The sequence below is a fragment of the Gambusia affinis genome, linkage group LG20 (assembly GCF_019740435.1).
Source record: "Gambusia affinis linkage group LG20, SWU_Gaff_1.0, whole genome shotgun sequence".
NCBI classification, from domain to species: Eukaryota; Metazoa; Chordata; class Actinopteri; order Cyprinodontiformes; family Poeciliidae; genus Gambusia; species Gambusia affinis.
The window spans coordinates 5874487-5901176 of NC_057887.1; the positions used below are offsets into that span (position 1 = coordinate 5874487).

A 26690-nucleotide genomic window follows, 5' to 3' on the forward strand; every position below is an offset into this window, starting at 1 on the left:
CAGAACGTCAGATACTGAAAAATATGGCAATATTGGACTGTTCTTCACATAGAGAGCATAATTTAAACGCGTTAATTGTCTGTTTATGTATTTGGCAAACGCTTTTATCCCAATGCGATCTGAAGAGCTGAGTCGTCAAACGTTTCTTGAAGAATAGGTATGGTTCTGGCAGTGGTTGGTAGGTTCTTCCACCATTGTAAAACGACACATAAAAACAATCTGGATTGTCTTGAACATGGTGTAAGCGCTATCTGGCAATATAAATATGATTACTAACTCATATTCAAGTATCATGATTTGAACTTATCATGACCAGGTGTGATGATGTCTTTAAAAGCGGGAGTTTTGATGGTTTGCTTCTTTGGACTTAACCAACAATCCACTGATTGCAGGGCAAACTCCTACAGCTGTCACCACCTTTACCCCCAATTACACTGTCAGGCACAGTGATGGAAGAGTGATGATCAGGGCTTGTTTTGCAGCCAGAAAACCAGGCCAATAGATGCTTTGGCAATAACTGGGTCATACAACATAAGAATGAGTGCAAACATGGCGGCTGAAAATCTAATAATAAATAAAAAAAAGAAAGAAAAGTAATGCTTTGTCATGTACTTTTCTTACCCCTAAAAAGGCAAAGAATTAAAGCAACTTAGTGTTTGTGTTTCTGTATAGACCAAATTCAGAGTCATCAGCTTTGGAGTATAGTTGGGCAATATTTATTTTTTTGTTGGTAACTTCAGAAAGTGAAATATAATTATTTATTAATCTTCCGTCATGTTTCTTATTTTTTAAATTGATTTATAGGTAAATTAATTAACAAATGTATTCAGCCAACGCTACCAGTAGCAAACATTTAACTTGCTTCGCGGTTTTGTTTTCCTTCTGCTCCAAACAAGTAGCTACCTACTGCTCTACCGTTAATACGTATAAAGGACAACTTCAAAGCTAATTCAAGAGGCCTACGTTACCTTTTATATCACAAATTTATGTCGTTTACATAAAAATGAGTAAAAATAGTTACTGTACCCGAAAATCCATGCGCAGTACTTGCGTTGCTATGGAAACAGTTCCTTAAGCGACGACGTATCTTACTTCAGCGCAAACAGTGGAGTGCTCGAAAATATTCACACTCCCACTCACCACACTTTTATTTTTGATCATTTAAAGTAAAAGTGTTTCATGTTTTATTCTTTATACGCCAGAACAAAAGCTTTTAGGACAGCTTAAGGACACTGCTAGCTAGGAACCTTTGAAACCTGGAGAAAGGGAGCGGCTGAACACTCGAGGAAGATGAAGAGAGGACAACACAAACCCATAAATATTTTGATTGTACATATATATATATATATATATATATATATATATATATATATATATATATATATATATATATATATATATATATATATATATATATATATATATATATATATATATATATATTATATTTTTTTGCTTAAAATTTCTTTGACATTGTTTTCAACAAGCTATTGAACAGTTGTTAATTTGCATTTCTTCTAATCGCGTCACATTGAACTTTTTCGAGTACCCACGCTCACAAATTGCAGCTTATTATATATATATATATATATATATATATATATATATATATATATATATATATATATATATATATATATATATATATATATATATATATAAATATATATATATATATATATATATATATATATTATAATTTTTAAAAAAAAGATTATATATATATATATATATAATCTTTTTTTTTGCTTAAAATTTTTGACATTGTTTTCAACAAAAACATTGAACAGTTGTTAATTTGCATTTCTTTAATCGCCATTGAACTTTTTGCTGCACAATATCCTCATCGTATCTCCATGATGGAAATTGGTGGTGGTAGCACCATGCTGTGGGGATACTCCTCCTCTGAAGTGGAAAGAAAAAGATTCCTTGTTTTTAACAGTTTTGTTGTTTTTAATCTGTACGTTATAAGATTGGAGGCAGAGCATCAGCAAACATGTCATGTCACTGATGTTCAGTTTGATTTAGACCTGGACTTTGACCGGACCATTCTCCAACAATGCATTTTGATACACGAAAACGTCCCCGCAGCCAGGTCCTGCCACCACCGTTTTTCACCACAAGCAGAATGTGCTCTGGATAATGTGCAGCATTTTTCAGGTACCATACAAAATTCTAATTCTCCCTCTCCTTTTGCTAATTTAATCACATAAATCCCAACAAAGTATATTGAATTGGACATGCATTCTAACAAATGCAAATTTTAAAATATCTAATAGAGAAACAAAATGTACCTTATCTAGGGTTGCCTTACTGACGTGCAATGTTTTGACGCTTTTTGTCACCGCAGGAAGTGACACCAGACGGATGTTAGATATATATATATTTTTTTACTTTAACCACAGTGCCTCTTTCATAATGTCCTGGTTTAGGACTGCTGGCAAGCCAGTCTGCACACTAAGAATGTTTTTGATGGGTGTGTGATTTCAACCTTTAACTCTGTCCAACTAGTTTGCAGCATTTCCCTAACTAACGGATAACTAGAATAAACTAGACTAGACTAGAATAGAATAGAATAGAATAGAATGTACTTTATTGATCCCCAAGGGGAAATTGCTTTCTATCGTTCACCACATTTCTGCATTTACATTTTGTTGTGGATCTTTTCAGAAAGCTCTCCAGCTGATTGAGCTCTCTGCCACCTGTCAGAGGGAGGCTGAAGAACACACAACCTTCGTTGTCCCTCCGCTTCCCCCCCCCACGTTACATTTCATGAGCAGCAGAGACCCAAAACATCACCTTCTTTGGAGCGACTGCTCCACGTTACTCCCAACGGCTAACTCCACCCGTATAACGAATCCCCATTTTCTCCTGGGGGGCAGTGTGAGCATGTGTGTGGAAATAGTTTTGGGCAGTTTCAGGTTGAGAGAGAGAGAAAATGAAGAAGGAAAACTTTTCTCACCTGCGCTGTGAACGTCTCCAAATCTGAGACAGGATCCTTTTTTTTTTCTTCTTTTAAAGGAGAAGTAAACTCATCACACCTTCCAACCCGTCAGTTTTGTCGTCGTCGTTTTGATTATTTCAGAAGATTGTTGTTGCTGGTCTGGAGCCCCTCATCTGTTTGCCTGCCTCAGCTCTGGACGTTTAGAGGTAATGTGACTCTTTCAGAGGACCAGGAGTTGTTTGCTCCTCCCGCAGCAGCTCACCACGTTTACTTTCTCCTCCTCTCTTCAGAGTTTTTTTTTTGTGTAACTCCTCCTTTTTTTTTGTTTCTTTGTTGCCCCTCCAGACTCCTCTCCCTCTCTGGTGTTTATGTCGTCTCTCACTCACTCTTCCTCACCCTCTGAGTGTACATCTAAACTCTCATTCACAGTTTTTCTTCTCCCCCCGTCTGTTTCCACAGACCAGCTGTGGCGAGGGCCCCATTTTTTATTTTTTTGTCTTCAGTCGCTGTGGAGACGGGATCCTGGTAAAAGGAACAGGCCTCGCTGTGTGCGTGTGTGTGTTTGTGTGTGTGTGCATGTGTGTGTGTGTGTGTGTGTTCCATCTGGTGTCACGCCAGCTGACTCCCACATTTCTTGGCCTTAACATTTTGCATGTTGATTCAGCCGGGCTTCCTGTGTTGTTCAGCAGAACTGTTGACGACAACTGGAGTCATGCAGCATGTTGCTGCTGCAGTGTGAAACTTTTATTTTAAAAAAATATGTTTTTTTTATATGTGTTTGTGGAAATGATCATCATGTTGTGACAGTATAACATAAGACTGTGAAAAAATTGAGTTCCTCTGCCTTCTCTCAGTGCTCCCAGTATAAACTGCAGCTTTTACTCTAAACATTTGTCATTTTTGTAATTTTTGGGCAAAATTACAAAAATATGCAGAAATGCTACCTTGGATCACACACAATACATTGTAAAAAAAAAAAAAAAAAAAAAGATTGCAAAATGGCACTATTTTTCTCCAAGGAATGAATAGCTGATACTCTAGCGCCATCTATTGTTTGTCTGTTCATGTCCCTGATTGTGATGGAGGTTTAGCTAATAGCGTTGGGACAAAAAAAAAAAAATATCCTAGTCAATGTCCAGACCTAAATCCAACTGAGAAACTGTGATAAGACTTTTTAAAAAATGTCTCTCCGCTAAATATAAATGAGTTTCGGTCATTTTTGCAAAAGAGGCCACTGAGGCAAAGAGCGGATCCAATATTTGCATGCCACACTGTTCAGATTTTTATTGGTAAGAACCGTTGAGAGCATTTTTTTTACTCCTGCTTCACAATATTTTGGCCTATCACGTAAAATATTAATAAAATACATAATGTAATGTGACAAAACGTGAAAGGTTTATTAACAGAAGTCAGATTGCAAAAAAAAAAAAAAAAATGTGACTCTTTTTTTTTTTCTTCTTCTTTCTGCTGCTTTGCTGTTGTTTATTTTGTAAAATGTCGGCTCCGGTCTCTTTTGACAAAAAACGGGCCCGACCCGGCTGGAGACTCCGATGAGAATCAGTTGAGTGAGAGTGTGGAAAATTATTCAAACATTCTTGGCTGAATTGATTCATCCACAAATAGCTATTCCTCATTTCCCATGGCGTTGCTATCGGGACAAAGCAAAGGAAGAGCGCTAAGGTCAAATACTTGTGAGAAGTGAGAGAATGTGCTCGGGAATGCGATTGCAGAATACAGCAAAGGCACAAATGGAGCAACATGTTTTGTTTCCACCTCAAAAACTAGAATGACCCTGAAGTGGCTGAAGTATTCCAGAGGCTGGGTTCATAAGGATGTTTGCTTCAATCCAGAACTGTTAGGTAATCTGTAGTGGAAAAAAACAAACAAAAAGAAAACAACCCAAAAATATCAATCTCAAAATCTTTAGGAATTTCACAGCTAAAAAAAACACAAACCATCAAATCACCTAAAGGCATTTGTGATCCCTCAGAAAGCTCAGCGTCAAGAATGATTGATTATCCATACCTGACGGAGTCAAAGATCACTTTGCGAAACCTTTGATAAACACACTGAAGCAGAGTTAAATTCACAAACAGCAACTTACTTCGTAGAGGCGTCACCTTCTGAGGGTTTTGGACGTAACTGGGATGAATTCAGGCACAATATAATGAATAAAAGCTGAATTAACTAAATGAATCAATGAGTTTTTATTCAAACTTAGTGATGCCGTAATTCATTTTCTTTGATGAAGTTTCTCATTTTGCTTATCTTTACAAGTCAACCACAGATTAGCTTTGTTTTGGTAAACTTACCGCATTACAGTTAAGTAAGCAAAATAAAACACTATTTTATGAACCAATAATTTATCCAAAAAAAGGAATATAAAAAACAAAAAATCAACTTTGTTAAATTGGTAACCAGAACTCAACTTTGTTGAAAAATGTGAGACGGAGCGTTAACATACTGTTGCGATAAAAATATGGAAAACGTAAAACGGAGCCAAAAACAAGAGCCGCATGGAAGTAAAAAACAAACAAAAAAAAGACAAAATAAGGGTTAGAGTCAGCAGCTGAGTGGATGGAAGTGACAGCAAGGGGAAACATAACGCAGAGTGAAATGCAGTTATTTCCTCAACACAAATGGGTTCTGCTTGATCGCTGTCTCCTTGGTGGGTGGAGTTCTGTTTGTGCGTTAAAGTTCAGTCGTAAGACAAAATATTGTTCATGAAAGCCCTCGGAGGAAAATTACGTAGATTCTTGTCACATTTTCACAAGTAAAAATCTGAAAGGTAATCTGGCACGTATTCAACCTCCCCGAGTCGATGCTTTGTAAAAAAAAAAAAATCTGCTCGGTGTGATTAAAGCTGCACTGATTTTAAGATACGGCTTGTATATGCTGCAGATTCTCAGTTGAATTTAGACACGTGGACTTTGGCTAGGCCACTGTGACTCTTGATCAAGCTCAAATCTAAATCGCTGCGACGTAGCTCAGGCTGTATGTTTAGCTGCGTTGACAGACTGAATTATTTTCTACAATCTGGTGGAGTTTTGCTATTTAGGTCCTTTCACTCAGCATAGTGCTGCCACTACCATTTTTCTCTGTGGGAATGATCTGTTGTGAATTGTTCGCACTGGACTTTACTTGTGGGTATTAGAGTATAACGGGCTGAATAAAATGCACCTTTCAGATTTTGATTTGTGGTTGTAGTGTGAAAAACGTGAACAAATTCAAGCGCATGAGAACCTCTGAAAGGCTTTATTTATTTTTGCGCCACACATACATCTGTTTGTGGGTCACATTTGCATGCAATAGGCAGGTGATGAAATGAAAACACTTTCTGATTTCACCTTAGGGATTTAAGTTGGTAATCATTTCCTCTTTTAGGTAAAATGAAGCTGTGTGGTATTCTGAACAGATGACAGTTTTAGAAACTTTTCTATCGTCTTCTTTATCGGTCAAACCTTCCCTGTCTGATGTAACCGGACGTGGTGACTGCTCGTGCAGCCAAGCGATTATCTGCGACAGAATAGCTTGCAAGCAGCCAAAGTCCTGAAAAGAAGACGACAAAGTGGATAAAGTAACAAATTGCTCATTTGTAAAATGAAGAAATCTGCAGATTCACGGATTGGCAATAAAATAATTCCTCATTTACATGGTTTATACCTTTAACTTTTAGTGTGATTTGCAGACGCAGGACGCTGGAAACCAACGGAAGAGGATTGGGCCACCAAAAATAATTCAATAAAATTTGGACTTTAGTCAGAATCCTAAATCTGTGTCTGCACTTTATCCACACTGAAAGCCTGTCTAAATGCACTTGGTAGGTTTGAATTTTATGACTGTTTTAGGTTAATTGTGCATAAGCAATTCAAACACTTTTGATTCTGAGACTTAAAAAAAGGTCAAAATTCTGAGATTTATTTATTTAAATTTATTTATTTAAACAGGTCTCTCTTGTGAATGAGATCTTGGTAAAAAATTGAAAAAAGAATTGAGAAAAAAAAAATCTGATTCTTTGGTTTTTGTTGTTGTTCAGTGGCCCTAATCGTCTTCCGTAGAAAGAAGATTAGACTGTGAGGAGCTCCTGTGATTGACGGCGAATTATTAGCTTCGCACATATTGAGATAAACAGGAAATGCAAGTTGTGTTGTTCTAAAGCCCGACAATCTGAATCAGGAAGTCGCCCTCTAGTGGTGTAATATGTAAACATTGTAGACCGGACCATAATCTGACACGCATAATCAATTAAACAATAATTAATATTAAAAATAATTATGTGGAGGAGATGTAAAACCACTTTCCCCCCTACAGGTAGATATAGAAGTCAAAATATGGAAGCAATGAGTTCAAAACTACAGGTGTACTCACTTTTCTGCTTTTACTCAGTTTTATAAATTAGCAAGAAAGCTGAAGTAGAGTTAGCTTAGTTAGCAGGAAATTAGCACCCAGCAATGAGGAACTTGGACTACTTTCGCATTGAGGAGTGTAAATAGAAATACTTTTCTATTTATTTCTCAGTGAAACTCCTAGCACCAGTAAAGCAAAAAAAAAAAAAAAAAAAAAAAAAAGACGGCATAAAAATCATGTGTAATTAATCTGTTGTACTGAGGTTGCCTACACTTTTACGTGAAGGCAATTAATTGTTTTTGTAGGTGCTTGCTAGGTCACCAGATATCAACCTGGCTCCTCCACCACATAAACAAAAATCAAACAAAACTGATTGAAATTACTTGTGCTACATTGATGCGCAGCTAAAATATTTGTTGCACTATTGATTGATTGAGTTCTTAAACGTGGACTCTCCGCTTGACCTTTGATGACCAACGGAAACATTTATTGATATCTTTTAAAATGATAGCGGCGCAAACAAAACATTTTTTTGATACTGATTCTGTTTAATTTGAAGTAGAGGGTGTCTTCTCTCAGACACCCTCCACTGTTTGGAGCAGGTGGTTCTGGACCAACCTGTTTGCATTTGGACTCCATCATTGTTCTGGGTCAAACTAATAGCAGTAGTTTCATCTGCAAACTTCATTATAGCGTAGATAATTTTGTCCTCTGGTTTAGATTTAGTTTTATTATATATATGTTTTTTGGTCAGATGTCAGCTTTAAAAAAACAAAATCCGTTGTAGTAAATTAGTTTCACACTAATAGGATCTCGCGGACAATATTATCTCTGTCTTCGTGTCCGTTTTGCTCGCTTGAGTGGAGACAAAAGCGCGGCCTATACGAGCTGCACGTGAAGGCATCGCGAGTGTGTAGCTGATCAGATCAGAAGACGGGGAGAAAGGAAGTGGCGGCTGTCGCAATATCCCTGCCACGTCTCTGTAGCAACCGCAGCTGCAGCAGCAGCTGCAGCAGCTGTGTCGGCTGGCCGGGGCTCCGGGATGGGCCGGTGCTGCTGGGTTCATGTGTAGAGGGGATGCGACTGAAGGGAGCAGCAGAGAAGCGGAAGGAGAGAGGAAACACGTAAAGCCACACTCCCTCACTGAAAGAGAGGGAGGGAGAGGGAGAGCCTGCCGGGGAGCAGCTCCAGGGAGAGGACCGCTGCTCTGCTCCGAGACTCCTTTCTGCCGCCGCCTCCTCCGCCGTTGGAGTGGGTTATTGTTCCCGTCAGGAGAATAGAGGCGTTGACGGACTCATTTCTGAGGGGTTTTATTATTCGTTCACTGTTCGGACGGAGCGGGACACCCATGCTCAGCTCAGGGAGAATGGAGGAATTCGTCACCGAAGAAGAAGAGCCGTGGTACGACCAGCAAGACCTGGAGCAGGGTAAGACATAACACCGACCGACCGCAGCATCCCCTCCTTCAGCCGGGGCTTGGCACCGCCGGCCGGCAGCTGAACAAAGGCTCTCTGTGGAGCACCCCAGGCCGAGGCAGAGATGTCACTTGGAGCTTTAATGCTAACAGGGAATTCACGTTGCAGAAGCTTCTTCTTCTTTAACAACAATGCATTGACAGCATGCCAAGTAAGGAAAGGCCTTCACATGGTCAGCATCTATTCAAGTGACAAAACTACAGGGTTAAGTCAGCTGACATCTATTCAAATATTGACTCCTAACAGCTTCTTTATATTTTGGAGAACATTTACTTTGCAGCCTCATTTTGATCTAAGAGATTTATGTTTATTGGAATCAATAACATGGAGACATCCTTATAGGTAGACCTTAAATAGTCCAAGAATAGCAGTGAAGGATTTGTTTTGAAATGCTTTATTATTATTATTATTATTATTATTATTATTATTATTATTATTATTATTATTATTATTTATTAAGGACACAATAATTGTGAAGGATAAACAATTTTGAATATTTAATATAGACTGCTAGATGGTAGCCACATTTACTGCCGCCTCTTGTAAGGATAAAAGAAGTATTAAAATAATTGAATGTTTTATTCCGTTTGCAGAATTTCTTTAAAAACTTTAATATAATTACATTTATTTAGTGGCAAGAGAATTCTCAAGTTTAGAAACAATTGTTTTAAGCCAGAATCACCATTAGCATAAGTATTGTCAACCCTATTATACTACTAACAAACTTTTTCTTATAACATTTCACAGGCATCCCATCACCACTTTTGATTGGAGTATCTTCTTAAAATAGTCTTTTTTTGTTGTTGGCCTAATTCACCTTTTGTGCAGAAAGAGGTGATAGATTTTTATTTTTATTTTTTCTAAAATCATATTTGTCTAAAAATTACTTGGCTCATTATTTTAAGGCGGTGACTATATGGTGGGAAAAAATAACCCAACAAAACAAAACAAACCACGAAGAAAAAATACTTCCTGTCGTCTTCTTCGTGGTTTTTGCCAGTAATTCATCACGTGACTGATGTGGCGAGAAAGAATGTTTCCATTTCAGTTGTACAAAAGCATCTATTTCATGTCTGAAGCACTACCTAATGCTAGCGCAAAAACATGTTGTTGTTTTTTTTTAAATCGGCATGTTTCCAGTAAGCAAATTTATTTCCGTAATATCAATTTACGCAATTCTATGGTGAATTCAAATGCAGCTAGTGAGAGGTTTTCTTTTAAGTCCTGGTGTTGGAACCTAATTTAAAATCGTTCAAAGCTCTTTCCATTCAAGGCCTCCATCCCACGACTTTCTATCGGTTATATTGTTTCGATTCCATTACTTTAATCGAATTATATCAGTCTAGAATACGTATCGTGGTACTCTGAAGCTTACCGGTCATTCGGTTTGCTATATGCTCGCACCGACCGCGCGCTCAGATGTTTTCTAGGACCTAATTGAAGTGATTGGTGAGTCATCAAGTTCTCCGCACCACTCACTTCGTTTCCCGTCTTCCTCCAACTCTCCGTCTCCCTGTTGTAGTACCGGCTAATTATATTGGAGCATTTTCTGTGGCTCTGCTGAAATGGTGCTGATGTTGGGAATTTGCACGTGCACACACACGAGCACGCGCGTGGACTTTCAAACCCACTGTTTCCGACACAAGAATAGATACTCGAGGAGCCTTTATTTATTTACAGGAGCGTAGAAAATAAAGAAGAACCAAATGGAACTGGATAAATAAATTAAATTAATAAATTAAAATAATAATATTGAGATGAAAATTGAAACGACAAAACAAAACCCGCAGCGAAGCTGTGTCTGATGGAGCAGAGAGGATGTCGGAGTTGATGGAGCAACGCTGGGCTTCAAAGTGCTGACTGCCCGGGTGACATTTCTAAATGCCAGTGTCAGTAAGGAACACCGCTGTCATTGTGTCACCTTGTCGTCAGGCAGACAGGCATCGGTGTTATTTAGACCCAACGCTCATCAGATTTCGTTTTTTGTTTTTTTGTTGTTTTTTTTACAATCGCAGATAGTTCAAGGCTAACTTTGCGGCTGCGTGGGATTAATTGAATTATGCTCCAATTTAGGAAGAATACAATTCTTAGTGGGTTTTGTTTTGTTTCTGGATCAATTTATTTATTTTGTTAATTGATTTGAAATATTGGGTCAAAAATCCTTAAAGTTACCAGACTTTTCTCACTGTTTTCTTGCTTAGCAACTGTAATCTGATTAGGATAAAAACAGATGTCATGAGCTTCTGGATAACAACTAAACTAATGAAATAGCATTGCCTGAGGTTAATTGAAGCCTGTTGCGATAACAAACTTTGTCGGACGATAAATTGGCCCAGACGTTATCGCAATAAATGATAATATTGTCGTTTAGCGGTCATTTTCATGTAATATAATTGTAATAGCAGAATAATGCACGAACACGTTCTCCAAGGTCGATAGACTTTAAATACTAATGAACATGTAACACTAGAACTGGAAGATGTTTTTATACAAAATAAACAACCCGACTGAAACAACGAATAAAATAAATTGTGAAGTCCTTTAAAAAAGACCAATGCACCGTACTGAAGACTTTTGTTTTCCTTTTTTTTCTTTTTTTTTTTCAGAAAAGAGGCGAACGATAAATAGCACAAATGGAAATTATTATGCTTGATTCAATTTATCATGCAATTGATTGATTTATTGCTCATTACGACAGACCTTTGTCCAAGATCTAAATCCACGGATACTGAGAATGATTAGGTTTTGGCTTAGCTTTCATTTGATTGTAACATTTCTTGCCCGACAAGAAATGTCTGTAGTCTACAGTGTCTGTAGCAAAGGAAAGTGGAAACACTAGAAGTTCTGTTTTCCACATTCCGTTGAATCTCACGGGTGATACGCACCTACCGAGACAACACAGCTGTGGAAGACATTCGAGATATTTACGTGTAAAACCGACAACTCACTTCTACGAGTGGATCCGCTGACTGGAAACAAAAATTAATGGTTTTGTGTGGCGTATCACGTCGTCGCTGTAGGTTATGGGGAAGCAGGGTTTTTAGAGGTTACGGAGACGCTCTCTGCTCATCTCAGGGAGGGTCCCAGATCTTCACACATGGTGTAAAAACGAAAGGGTCTCCACCCTGTGTGACATCATCCTGTGTGGGTCACTTTCAGGTCTGTGCTGGGCGACAAAGATTGATTTGCAACCTTGTTTTCTTGCCTAGTTGGTTCCCTTTCTTTTCGTTTCTCTTCTCCTCTGTACCCCCCCGTTTGACTGTTGTTGTTACAAAGTGTTTTGTTAATTTCGTCTCTATAACAACTTGGGGCAATTGAAGACATGACCACAAATTTAGTATCTGTTGTTTCTTTTGTTCCAGTTGGTGGAGTTGGTACTGGATGTGAAGTTCCTAAATGTAACATCTAGTAACATTTAGTAACTTTATTCCTGCTGAACAGAAATTGATCATAGTTGAAGACTCTTTTTTTTTTTCTCACAACGTCAAGTAAACGTGAAAATGTGAAACTGTTGCCAAATATTGCAATTAGGGTTTTATGAGTTGTTTTTTTTTCCATTTCTTTCATTATCTGGACAACGGTGATGCATTCTGCGCACATCATAGATGTGATATATTTCGATATATCAGGCAAAATAATTATTGGAGGAGTTAGTGGGGTTACTGCTGCTCCTGGTTACTAATAAACAACCAAAGTAGAAACATCCATGTTGCCGTCTGCGTCATTCCCTCATGAAAAGTACTAGACAAGTACAAGCCAATGTTCGCCACTCCTTATTAGCATCGGGAGCAGGAATGTATAAGCCATGTCCTCTGGCGCTCTTTTTTTTTTTTCTTTTCTTCTTCTTCTTCCAGAGATGCTGCAGTCCACATCTTGCTGACGTCCGGCAATGTGGGCCACCAGGTCCGCTGAGTCAGACCGCAGCCAGAACAGAGAACGACGACAGTGACTCATCTTACTTTGGATGGACATTAGCTCGGTGTGCGCCTAAATGGAAACGTTGCCAAGAGAAGACTTTTATTTTAAACTTTCATCACAGTCTCCAGCGTCTCGCTGCGCTGCATCTCAGCAGAGAGAGAAATTATTTTGGCACCAGTGCCTGACCTTCGTGCGGGAAGAGAAGAGGTCTGGCTCTCTGCCTTTCTCCTATAACTGAGCCGCGTCGCTGCAGAACGAAGGCGGCGTGGCGACCCGTTTGATCATCCCGAACTCTATTATTCGCTGGCCTAAAATGGGGCAATGTGGACCATTAACTCTGGCAGTGAGAATGTAAATTATTCTGCTATATTTAGTATCTTACTTCCAGAATAGTCCACAATCTATCTTCCTCTGCCTTTCATTTGGTGGCATAAATATTAATTCATTCATTCGTCATTCACTTTTTTTTTTTCTTCCAGATTTCTTTTAATCTGGCTCCCTTTATTCAGTGGATTCCCTTTGTTTCTCAGATCTCCACCTAGCAGCAGAGCTGGGGAAGACTTTACTGGAGAGGAACAAAGAGTTGGAGGACTCTTTGCAGCAGATGTACATCACTAATGAGGAACAAGTGCAAGAGATTGAGGTACGGACCTCGAGTTTCTGTCCAAGGATTGGTCAAAAACTCAACAAATATCGCACCACCCCACGCACTAATCACACGTGTGAAATCAACACGTTGGCCCCCCCTTTTTGGTTGTTGTTTGTTTTCTACTTGCGTCTAATGGCAGGAACGGGATATCAATCCAACTGGATTCAGCACAATAAACCTGGCAAAATATGCAAGTAAAAAAGCTTGGACTACAACCACTGAGGATAAAAAGCAAGGTTCCTAGAAGGAGTGGTTTGATTTTGATGCAGTTTCGTCTGCCTGTAACCACCACAGATGAAATCACAAAAGACTAGAGGGCGCTCACCTTGACAGAAATGTGGCGTTACAGCCTTGAATTTCAACGTATTTTATAAGGATAAACCGACACAAAGTTGCGCACAACTGTGAAAGTTAAGTTATGTTTCTTCTATGATCCTTTTTGTACTAATAAAAACGCTGCATACATTTGTTATCAGTCCCCTTTAGCACGAAACTCCTAAGTAATATCCAGCGCGACCAACTACCTGCACAAGTTTGCTAATTTTAAGCTCATTATAAATCCAGCTGTTTTGTGAAGGAAATGTTAGAAAATTAGTGACCAAACAGCATCAGCAGACGGAGTACAAGTTCAAAGCAGGGTTAGGTTATGAGTCATTATCCTAACCAGGTCAAAATGTAGCATAAGACATGGGAACTTTAAGTATTTTTTTTTCTTTTTTGTAGATACAAGAGTTTATTGATTTACTGCACTGATCAAATGAGGCCAAGATGTAACTTTTTGACACGTATCCAAACAAAAAAAAAAAACCCACTGTAGATCCTCCGCGTCGTCCTCTGGCGGTGTTCAGAATCAAAATGCAATCCACATTTTTTAGATTTTTATTAGTAAAAAATGTTGGTCTGTCACATGAAACCACTTCACCAAGAGGTACTTATATATTAGCAAGGCCCTCTCAGTGTTAGCATCACGAACTTAGCGACAGTTTTTTCTGCTTCTACGTCACCCCTCTCACACATCTTGCCTTTTTGCTCACATAAGAGCAGCCATGTTTGCTGGCAGTGCCTGAGTTGTGTTTTTAAATGTTTTAAGTTGACGTTTTAGAAATGGAAAAATGTGCCCAAGTCAAATTATCGCTGTTATTTCTGTCACGTCGGCATTTGTGTTTGGCTCCCTAGTACCTGACCAAGCAGCTGGAGGTCCTTCGGGACATGAACGAGCAACACGCCAAAGTGTACGAGCAGCTGGACGGCACGGCCAGGGAACTGGAGCGCACCAACCACACGCTGGTCAGGGACAGCAGAGCCTCGCAGCAAAAGATCGAGAGGTGTGAAGGACGGAGCGCTCGCCTGACCTGCTTTGATCATTCCTTTTTATTAGCCTTTAATGTAAAGCCACAGAAAGCTTCCAATTAAAAAAAATTGAAAGTTTTTGCACTTCAGTTGTTTCATCCCAATTAAAGTGTCCAATAATGATTTCATTTCAATAGTGATTAATCTGATTAAGCGTTTCAGCCCTAAGCTGTGTGCCCTTGTTGTTTTTCTTCTGCCCCAGCTTGACGGGCACCATTGAGACTCTGCAGAACCAGGTGGAGTCTCTGTCGGCGCAGGTGGAGCAGCTCCGCTCGATGGAGCAGCTCCGAGTCAGGAGGGAGAAGAGGGAGCGACGCAAGACCATCCACTCGTTCCCGTGCCTGCGGGAGCTCTGCACCGCGCCCAGGTGGGTGTTTTCTGTACAATCAATAAACACATAAACCCCAGCGGGACAAAAAGAGTGAAACTCCAGTGGTTTTCCTGTCAGGTACGAGGATGAGTTTGTAGTGGGCCGGGCCGAGAGCTTCACGCTGGACGCCAAGAGTCAGCCGTGTGAGGAGGACAATCGGCACCTGAGGGAGGCGGTGTCGGCGCTGAGAGCCGCCGTCCGGACTGAGAGGGGTCGGAGGGAGGGGGTGGAGAAGGAGTGCAACCTCCTGATCGCAGAGTTCTCCCGGCTGCAGACGCGGGTGCAGGTAGAGAAGCGAAACGATTGCTTTTTCTTTTTTTCTTTATCGAGCTGCTTTGCTCCACAAGCTAGCACAGCTGGCAAGAAATGTAAATATTTCTGATGAGAAAAAGACCAAAGAAAGATCTGCTTTTTTTTTTTTTTTTTTGCCAGAGCTAAGCGGTGAGTTCATCAGGGTTTCTCTCTCTTTCTCTCTGTTTTGCTTCCTGACAGGACGCTGAGAGCTGCCAGGCTCGCGTGCGGGAGCTGGAGGTGGAGCTGCAGGAGCTGCAGCAGCTCCGCCGCGCGCGGACTTTCCTCCTGAGCGGCGAGGACGACGGCGTCACCCTGACCCAGACCGTCCTCAGCATCACCCCGGAAACCGACACGTTCCTGGAAGCGGAGGAGGGCAACGCGGGCGGCGGCGGCGTGCGGGAGGAGACTGAGGGCGGAGGCGGCGTCGGAGGCGAGCAGCTGCCGGAGTCCAGCCCCGTGAGGAAAAGCTGCAGCGACACGGCGCTCAACGCCATCGTGGCGCGGGACGCGTCCGGCCATAGGAGAGGCAGCTATGCCCTCCACGCCAACAGCGTGAGGAAGAGGGGGATGTCCATCCTCAGGGAGGTGGACGAGCAGTACCACGCCCTGCTGGAGAAGTACGAGGAGCTGCTGGGGAAGTGCAGGCGGCACGAGGAGAGCCTGTGCCACGCCGGCGTCCAGACTTCCCGTCCCGTCTCCCGCGACCCGTCCATGAAAGACTGCGCCATGGGCCCCGTCCCGGCGCCTCCCCCGACGCCCACCCAGTCCCCCTCCACTCCCGAAGCCATGGAGAGCATCGGCAAGCAGGTGGAGGCGGTGGATAGGCGGCTGGGGCAGAACACTCCGGAGTACAAGGCTCTTTTTAAGGAGATCTTTTCGCGCATCCAGAAGACCAAAATGGACATCAAAGCTACCAAAGCCGCCAAAACGAGCAAATCGGGCAAATCAGGCAAATCAAGTAAACACTAAAGTCAACATCGACTGTACTGATGAAGATTTTGGTGCTCTATGTGAACAAGGGGCTCGCCTAGTGTACGCAATCTTATAGAGGGCCCTGCTACTACAACTAAAGTGTTAATTTCTTCCAGAGCTAAGCTAAGCTAACCCCAGCAGAAAGTCAACCCAATCTGAAGTGCATGGCTCCCAACCTAGTGAGCCTTCCAGAAAATGAATAGAATCTGTTACATCTTATTCTTCTCCATTCTCTTATTTAATTGAAATTACAGGGAGGAAAAAAAAGATTTGTGGGATAATTTGACAGCCTTACTTACTCTACAATATTACAAATATAATACCATAGCTGGCAAAATGTTTCAGTTTTGCACCCTAGATTCAGGTTTAAATCAAATAAGACAAATAAAGTTTCTTTTGGAGGGGTGGAAAGCAAATGTAACATTAACTGAAGCCAAATCTGTTTACTACTAAACAAGCTTGACTCATATTTATGTACTTCCTGTAAGAAGAGGTTGATCTTACAGGAGGATCAACCTGTAAGATGCTTTGTATGGTTTAGCCATATAAAGGCAAAACCATACAGCGTTTCAACCATAATTGCATTTTATTGGGATTTTATGCAGTAGACCAAAACAATGTTGTTTTTTAATTGTGAAAATGATGAAGGTTTTCTTTCTATATTTTTTAAAGATAAAACCTGACTGCTAATCTGACGTCTGTTCGGAGAATCAGCTTCAAGATTCAGTTTTTGGTTTTTTTTATTGTAAATTGAAAAATATTTCCCTTTTTTTGTTTGTTTGTTGTTGTTGTTTTTTTTTTGTCCGCTTCCCAGTCATATGTCTTGCTCTTGATTTGTCCTACAAAATCCCAATTAAATGCAGCGACATCTGCTGTGGTCGTGTTGACCTAATGTGAAACAGGTCAAGGGGAGTGAATACTTTTGCAAGCCGGGGCATTTCAAACCACTGTGCTGCCTGCGTTTTGAGATGGAGGCGCTCTCCATAACATGCTACGCTAATTCTGTCAGCGCTGCTAAAAATTTTTTTTTTAGCTACGTTTAGATAAGGATGTGATTAGTCTTACTTGGTCCTGAGCTTTCTGCAGGTAAACCAAGTGGCTACATTGATCTGAATAAAAGGGAATCCATTTTCCAAAGTGAACCGGACTTTTAGGTCACTTTTGGGCGAAATCATACCTGCCTGTGTATCTGTGTCTTAACTTCTGCATATGTCTTTGTCTTAATTACAGTGAAGATGAGCTATTTTGATGTTTTGTTTTTAAGTTCATGGGGCAGGGGGAGAGTGTCTTCATTCTCTTCAGCTGCTTCATTTTGTTCCCACTTTGACATATAAAACTACGTTTGAGTTAACATGAAGGAAAGGACTGTCTGGCTACAATATACAGTTATCGTGACATGGGTGTTTTATATTCCACAGTGGACATGAACTGATTCCCACTCTCGGCACCATGCTCAGGGATAGACAGCTGCAAAGCGTTCTCAACTCAATCAAATGTTCCGTTTTACAGTTCTCTGCTCATTTTTGTTCCCTCTGTAAATATTTCCACTTGCCTCTGAAATCAGAACTTTGATTCAGGTCCGGATAAGAATTCAGTTCGTGAATAATGTCCCACCTGATGTACTTAAATTCCAGTTCCTAGCTAGAAAACAAGTTGGGCTTGCTAGTTTTTGAGCTCCATGACCAGGATACTTACTATACTATTGATGATGATAATAATTCTTACTGAAAGGCGTTAATTACAATATATTTATAGCCTTTTGCAAATTGAAATACTAAAGAAATATGTACAGCACTGTATGTGCTCAAGGTTAAAAGAAATCCAAACCATTAAAGAGCAGGAAGCGGTTTGTGGCTTCACCTTACTCTATGTTTATACCTGTGGCAGCCATTTTGGATTTTCAGGTCAGTATTGGTGGGATATCTCCCACTTACCAACTGTAAGCTTCACACAGCATTCCAATTAATCCCCCTAAAACAGAGACAGGATGGTTTTACCTTTTGATTACGATTACAAGCTAAAGTTAGCCTAGCTTGTTTTTATGTTAGCGGTAGCTAAACGGATTCGTAAAGTTAATTTTCCACCATTCTGAGCAAAGGTGAGTTCTAACATCCGTATCACATAAATGATCACTATAACGCAGCGTAATTCATTAAAACCTAAGCTTTTAGCTCTCTCTTTTTTCCTTTTCCAGATGACAAATTACGCTGGTGTTCATCTATAGATGCCCAACCAATTTTCAAATTGGAAAAAACGGTGAGAATGATTAAGTTGGATGCTTAGTGACTGCTGTTAGCAACACAAGCCAATAGTTATGTACTTCACCACATTTTGGACTTTCTGGGTTTATTTGTGTTAGCTAAAGGTATAATTGGATACTCTTGGTCAAAAGAGCAAGTAAAGAGGGTTTTTTTTTCCATTGAGAGCAGCCTACATACTTCAAATAAACATACAGTGCTAAGAAATGAACTTTTTTTGGTTTTTACATAAACTGAAAAAGCATAGGCTTGTTGAACAACACTTAAAATGTCTGTCAACATGGTGGTGCTTGGGAAAACCTGGTTTTTATTACAAATTGTAAGAAGAGCTCTTTCACAGACTTGAACATTTTGGAAAAGTTAGGGTATGGAACTTATTTATTTATTCATTTATTTTTTATTTTTTTTACTATTTTCCAGGTCTGAAAAGGCATGGGTAAAACAGAATCAATATTTTTTTTTATTTTTTTGGGTTAAGTTATGATTAATGAATGCAATCCAACTAGATTCTTGATCCAAACAGGTTGCCCTTGACGATGACTCCATCCCGTCTCAGTGAGATATGCTTCTATTAATAAAGGTGAAATAAAAATAGTGAAGTAATGAACAATCTGTCTTTGACTTGCCACATCACATTGACATTTTAGCATTTTATCCACCAGTGTTTTGATTCTCAACCTATTCACTGATTATACACACTATTTCACTCACTGGTCTTTTGGCAAATTTGAATTCAGGTCGAACTGGGCCTTTTGTCTTTTAATTAGATTGTATTAAATGCCAAGCAAAGCCACAAAAGTGCTATTTTGGGACTTTGTTTCTGAGTGAAATATTGTTTACTAATTATCAAATTTTCATGTGTTATATGATATTTCTGTCATATGGCAAGTAGAAGAATAAAAGATTTTGAAATAAATCTGCTCTAAATTAATCCAGATGTTAAAGACGCTCTGAAACAGAATATCCAAATTCGTTTCACCAGTCAAGACTGTTTTAAGATGAGTATTTTGTTCTCAAATGTCCAGAATGTTATAGCAGAAAAAATAAAATCTAGACAAAGAGTTTAGGATAATCTGTAAATGTAAAATAAAACTGTGGGGGAAAAAATAGAGTAATCTTGCATGAAGTGGCATTACAAAGTTTTTTCTCACTACTCTCTCACACTACACTAATGTAGAACCATGTAAACAGAGTAAATTAGATAGAAAGTTTAATGTTGAACCACAGTTTGCGCTTCTTTAAAGTTCCTCAATGCTACCTGCTGGCTGTGCTCTACAGTAACTCTCATGTTTATTGTATAAACCACAAACCGTATTTCTGAAAACACTCTTGAGTTCGTGTAGAAATAGTCTACCAGGCTATTTAAATACAGTAGGGACAGGCAGTTGTTGGATTCAGTGCTGCAACTCACTTGCCAGATGTTTGGGTGGCAATGACAAAGATTCTGTTGTCATTGGTTGGGGGGGAGATGGTAGATTGCATGTGACAAACACTCTACATTTTTAATCTCTGGAGATATTCTATAGAGTTTTTTTTTTTTAAATATAACAAAAATATTAGAGAGGTTTTGCTTCAATTTACTCTTGACAGACACACTGTGTAGCTGATGTATAATGAGCATAAAGGCTTCAAACCAGGGTTCTATCTAACACCTAGCAGTCTTACCAAACTCTTATTATGATAACCTGCAACACACTGCACCTCCTACGCAATCTGCAATGCCTTTTTTCTGGTAACCTTCTATATATACAGCTTTGTTATAATGAATGTTGTTCTAACTAACATTTTTTGTGTCCAACTCCTCACCCACACTATCAACATAACCATGCCTGAAACTATTCTAGACGTAATATGTGACTCACTGGTCTGTAAGGCTTTAAGACAAAACGGAGGCTGGATGATTATTAAGATTAGTTTACAGTTTTTAGGAGTTTAATGATACAGTGTTGTCTACTTTAGCATAATTAGAGCTAAATATGACTAAAGGGCAGCAAGGAGAATTTTTGTGTTGACAAACCCATGCTACTCCAAGGCTTATGGCCCTGTGGAGTTTTACTCTGTACTGCACTTGAACGCAACGCCATTTGCTATCTGACAATTTTCAGTCTTTATTTTAGTTTTTCTTTATATGTTTATATATATATATATATATATATATATATATATATATATATATATATATATATATATATATATATATATATATATATATATATATATATATATATATATATATATATATATATATTATATATATATATATATATATATATACTACCTTGTTTTAATGATTTGCAATATTCCGTTGTATTGCCGCCATCGTTTAGATTAACTCATTATTACTTCATATCATGATGGAACATCTATTAATAAAGAACAAGGCAAATGCATTTATCGTTTTTGTGTGTTTTTGTGTGGGGCTGAATTGTAAAAAAAAAAAAATCTAGACGTGTGGGGTTACAATAAGTGGTTATTTACGTAAAATGTGAAGAAACAAAGACATGAGTCTGTTTTCAAGAAAAGAAATTAAGGCATTTCAATACTATGTAAACTGACACAACTCAAAATATCTTCAAAATTATGCTTTCAGCACTCAAATACAAGTAAAAGCATATTATGTGGTGGCCAGTTTTATTTTTCAGGACTCGGTGAGTTTGAATGACGTTTTGGCTCAGATGTAATCACAACAGAAAAATTCATCGTATATAAAACCTCCATGTTCACGTATCTCTAGTGAAACCCGAGACCTAGCGAACAGGCAGACCGCGTGGCCTAATGGATAAGGCGTCTGACTTCGGATCAGAAGATTGAGGGTTCGAGTCCCTTCGTGGTCGTCTTTTTGCGAACAGAAATATTCTCTGCTTCAGGTAAAGCAGTCTAGCATCCTTGTTATGGACCATAGCTAACGACTCCGTAAGACTAAGGTTTAGAGTCAATACTGCTAGTATCGTAAGACTAAGACGAAGAGTTAATACTGCTAGTTTTCGACAAGTAAAGTGGGTTTTCTGGTATGCCATATTAGTCAGTAGTTTATAACAAAAACCAAACCATACTGTAGAAACAACATGGATATACACTAATCTAAATAAACCAAAGCATCACATGCGTATATACTTTATATACAATATGACGAAATATATCGGATAATACACAAAATCAGTCAACACGAATGACAATGTCCGCTTCCATGCGTGTAAGTAAAGTCACAAGACATATCTATACGTATCCTAGCAGAGTGGCGCAGCGGAAGCGTGCTGGGCCCATAACCCAGAGGTCGATGGATCGAAACCATCCTCTGCTATGGAATTCTTCTTTTTTTTTTTTTTTTCCCCCCATTTCTTTCACTCCGCTTTTATGCAAAGAAATTAATACTTATATGCGCTATATATTTTTCACAGTCTCCTCATATGCGTCAACAACATTCACCGTCTCTACTATACATTATCAAGTAGACTAAGCATCTATATGCGCCTATATTTCATGACACAGACAAAACTTATCTTCCTGTCAATGAATACGTACATTTGAAAACATATACGCTAACAGAAGAATCAAAATGACAAACTATACGGTAACAAAAAACCCGCTGATATGTGTAGCATTATTATTTAATGAGGAAAACTATTATTATTTACCTAAAGGTAAAATCTGGCATCTCAACAAAACCTCATAAAATGATTTCTAATAAGGATGGTGGATTTTGGCTTCAGTAATTAAAATATGAAGGCAATTTGAAAAAAAAAAAACCCAAAACATATTTTGTAACAAAGGTCTACTGGACATGCATGATTTGCAACGTATATTAGATTTTCATGAAGAAAACATATGAATGTTTGTTCATTTTCACTGCAGCAGCTGATCTATATTAAGATACAGAGAATATGTATTTTTGTCAGAATTAGGGTTTATTCTATCAATCAAATTAACATTAAATCAAGAGTAAGGGAATGTTACAAGCCATCGGGGGAAGGAATACATATGAAAAATCAGATATGTTGCTTTCATCATTGTTCTTTGTTGGTTATTTTAGTAGAGTAAGGAGCCAATAAATGGCCAATACCTGCTCAACTTATTGTCACCAGTGGCAAAGATGAAAAGCCTTCAAATACATAAATAAACATTTTATTACAGTAGCACAATCAAACATTAAACAATGAAAAAAAAAAATCCAAGTTTGATTTCAAATGGTTATTCAGAAAATTATTGGTACAGAATTTCTTTGTGCAACTGGAAAACACAAGATGACATTCTATTTTACTTGTAGCACCTTGCTAGTACCTAGTTGGACCCCCGTTCGCCTTCAGAACCGCATCAATCCTCTGTGTCATAGACTCAACAGCATGTCTGAAACATTCTTTGGAGGTTTTGCTCCACACGTGCGTGATGGCGTCACTCAGCTGCTGCAGATTTGTCGGCTGAGGATCCATAATGCGAATCTCTCGCTCCACCGCATCCCACAGGTGCTCTATCGGATTGATATCCGTTGACTGTGGAGGCAACTGGAGTACACCAAACTCGCTTTTATGCTCAAGAAACCAGCTTGAGATGACTTCGGCGTTATGATGTGGCGCATTCCCCTGCTGGAAGTAGCCATCGGCAGACTGGTACACCGCGGTCATAAAGGGACGGACATGGTCTGCAACAAGACGGAGGTAGTCTGCTGTGTTTAAATTATGCTCAATTGGCACTAAAGGACCCAATTTGTGCCAAGAAAACATCGCCCACACCATTACACCACCACCAGCAGTCTGAACCGGTGATCCCACGGAGGACGGATCTAGGCTTTCTTGTCGCTCATGCCAAATTTTAATCCGACCGTCTGACTGCTGCAGCTGAAATCGGGTCTCGCTGGACCAGGCAACGTTTTTCCAATCTGCTACTGTCCACTTCTGGTGAGCCTGTGCGAACTGTAGCCGTAGCTTCCTGTTCTTTGCCGTCAAGACTGGCCCCCGGTGTGGTCTCCTGTTGCTGTAGCCCATCTGTTTCAAAGTTCGGCGTGCCGTGCGTTCAGAGATGGTATTCTGCACGCCTTCGTTGTAGCGGGTCGTTATCTGAGCTACCGTCGCCTTCCTATCGTCTCTAATGAGTCGGTCCATTTTCATCTGGCCCCTGACGTCGACGAGGCATTTCCGCCCGCAAGACTGTCGCGTGCTAGACATCTTCCTCTTCTCAGACCATTCTCTGTAGACCCGGGAGATGGTTGTGCGTGAAAAGCCCAGCAACTCGGCGGTTTCTGAAATACTGAGACCGGTACGTCTGGCTCCAACAATCCTGCCACGGTCAAAGTCACTTAAATCCCCGTTCTTGCCCATTCTGATGCCTACTGTGAACTTCTATACGTTTCCTTTTCACATCTAGATGCCTTATATGCACAAAACAAAGTGGTCGATGAGTGTGAATTACAAAACGATCGCTCAATATTGCATCGTCAGTCGAAATCCACTCGTCGGCTGTTCTTGACTGATGAAAGGATTTTCTTCTGTCTGAGTCGCTCTTTGTTCCTCTTCTCAATCCTGCGCAACATATGAAATGACAAACTTGCAGTTTGAACATATACAGAAGCCCAAATCAATTCATTTCACTGGGTATCACCTGGCTGCTCGTAGAGCTACGTCTTCGTCTGACGGTTCGCGACGTCTCTCGCTAGCCTCAGCTACGATGGCGGAGATCTTCTGTAGACAGTCCAAGAGGTTTCTCTGCTGACTCCTGCTCACCTCCGAGGTCACCAGGAGCTCCCCGGCCTTATTGATGCGGTTTTTGTTCTGTGGAGTTTTTCCAAGTGGAAATGAAATGTTAAAAAAAAAAAAAAAAAAACAAGATATAAAAAATAGACAGCTGTAATGTCTGTGATTCTCTAGATGTACAAAAAGATACACGCGCCACGTAACAAACCTTTTCTACAATTTTCTGTCGAACGTCTTCAGGGATCCAGTCGGCTGTGTGCACGTGAAATCGGACCTCTGCTTTAGTGCTGACTGTGGATTACGGTCATGACGTTAGAACAAAAACACTCAAATAACACTTTTAGATTAACTGTAGGCTTCATAGCCTAAGTACAGGGCCATAAGTACCTCTGCTACAGTCTTGCGGAAGTACTTAGACTATGATCCTAAAATAGTAAATTCAAGAAGTATACATATTTTGGTAAAGCTCTGTACAACAATCTCTTTAAAACTAGCATTTGTTTACCTTTATTAACGTGCTGACCTCCAGGGCCGCTGCTCTTGCTGTAGGACACAGTCAGACGCTCTATGACCCAATAAGGGAGCGGACATAAATAAATAAAAAATTTTTTTAAAAAGTCAATCAGACTTTTCTTTTTCTTGTTTGATTCATCGGTTCATTTACCTACTGGAATGTGCACGTGTGAGTCCTGTTGAAGACAAAACAGTCAATTTGTATATATATACATATACATATATATATATATATATATATATATATATATATATATATATATATATATATATATACACACACACATACAAAATATGAGCATAACACAACAATAGGTTACAGTTGAAGGGAATTGCTTTGTACTCATCACCATTTTTCTGATGAACAAATTAAACTAGTACAGGTAGTACAGTCATAACTAATTGATTTTTTTTTTCATATAAACGAAGGCTGTCCTTCATTTTACGTACCTCCGAAGAGTCTGACCCTCTAGTCCCATAATAAAGTTTCGACAAACTGCTGTTGGTTAATTTGAAGCTAGTATAGCTGAGGTTACCGAGCGGAGGACTCACATTTACACTGCTACTACTGCAAAGTGAATATAAGCGTCGAATAATGCAGGTCGCCATGTTGGTCATGAAAGTCTAGTTCTTCTTCTTCTTTTCTTTTTTTTATGGCGGTTGGCAAACAATTTATAGGTGCATTACCGCCACCTTCCAGATTGGAGGATGAAAGTCTATGCTCTTCCTCTGGTGTTTTAAAGCAAAGTATTATAGCGCCCCCTGCTGAATGAGAGTATTTATAAAAGAGTTGATCACTTTTTAATATATTAACTATCCAAATGAGCTAATAAGCTCCTATTTAATGAGTTTTGGTGCAACTTCGGGTCGTTTTGTATTTTTTCTCCAAAAAACTGCTGTCAAAAAAAAAAAGCTGTTTCTTTCGTTTCTTAATTTACTGGGAAACTGTAATTGAAGGAGTATACCGCCACCTACTGTACAGAAGTTCATGTTGACTTGATTTTAACAGTCTCATTATTTTCTATATCCACATCTGTATTTACTACAGTGCATTCACAATTGCATGCCTGCATTAAGCAAGCATATTTTTTACATGTAAAAAATAAGATTTTTAAATGGATATACCGTAGTATAGTAAAATTTGACAACTTCTTTAAATAGTGTAACATATTTTCCTCATGGAAAGATAAGCAAAATGCAATACTGCAGGTCTGATTTCAATATTTTTCATGCTCCACTGAAATAATAATCACTGTGTTGAATATTCAGCTTTTTTAACACTAGTATTAGTCTCTATGGTATCATTTTAGACACATTTTTCTTCAACCTAACTTTAATTTCACTACGGTCTACAGTCTTGGGCGTCCTTGTTACTTCTATTTCTAATTTTCTTTGCTAGTTTTTTTTTCTCAAAAGCATTCCCTCTATTTCCTCAAATCTTCCTGTCTAATTACAGAATCTCCCATTTCTGACCCATTCATTATGCCGATGTACCGATCCGCCACCATTAATAAAAACAGTCTCTTCCGACTTCTGTTCATCCCACACGCCATTTTTGACGCCTTGTTTGGGTGCATTGAATGATGTTTTTGTTGCTACCCTTTTACTACAAGCCAGCTCGACCTGCAAGAGACTTCCTTACCTAGACAATCAAACCGCTACTCCACCTCACGCAGAGGACATACTCCGGGCCGCTGGCAGCTGACTGACAGCGTGTTTACCCTGTGCAGTACCCAGGCCGCTGTACACAATGGAGAAACGCTACCGGAAACACGTGCCCTCCACCTCCACTGGAGGAAATACGCAATCTCCACCCAACAAAATACTGATTTCTAACTTTAGTTTGTGTTTTAATTTTACTACCCTGGTATGCACTGAGATAGCTTTTGCAGCCAGTGAAGTTGTCGGGATACATT

At 39.4% G+C, this 26690-nt stretch overlaps 2 protein-coding genes and 1 non-coding gene across 3 annotated transcripts; 2 read left to right on the forward strand and 1 right to left on the reverse strand.

Annotated features, from left to right (window-relative positions):
* The first annotated feature begins 8004 nt into the window (after window positions 1–8004).
* On the forward strand, window positions 8005–17495 carry LOC122822988 (cerebellar degeneration-related protein 2-like). The gene is made up of 6 exons (XM_044102162.1): window positions 8005–8718; window positions 13215–13327; window positions 14510–14658; window positions 14886–15050; window positions 15132–15339; window positions 15546–17495. The coding sequence occupies exons 1-6, from the start codon at window positions 8640–8642 to the stop codon at window positions 16314–16316; spliced, it is 1485 nt and encodes a 494-aa protein (XP_043958097.1). The 5' UTR covers window positions 8005–8639; the 3' UTR covers window positions 16317–17495.
* A 3843-nt stretch (window positions 17496–21338) lies between these two features.
* On the forward strand, window positions 21339–21411 carry trnar-ucg. Its single transcript has one exon. It is a non-coding gene; the product is annotated as a tRNA-Arg (tRNA).
* Window positions 21412–22461: 1050 nt separating this feature from the next.
* mrpl58 (mitochondrial ribosomal protein L58) lies at window positions 22462–26689 on the reverse strand. The gene is made up of 8 exons (XM_044103120.1): window positions 26638–26689; window positions 26508–26515; window positions 26417–26432; window positions 24930–24950; window positions 24767–24826; window positions 24470–24552; window positions 24170–24339; window positions 22462–24090 (listed from the first exon to the last, which is right to left on the reverse strand). Exons 1-8 carry the CDS (start codon window positions 26687–26689, stop codon window positions 24006–24008), a joined length of 495 nt encoding a protein of 164 aa, XP_043959055.1. The 3' UTR covers window positions 22462–24005.
* Between the last annotated feature and the right edge of the window lies 1 nt (window position 26690).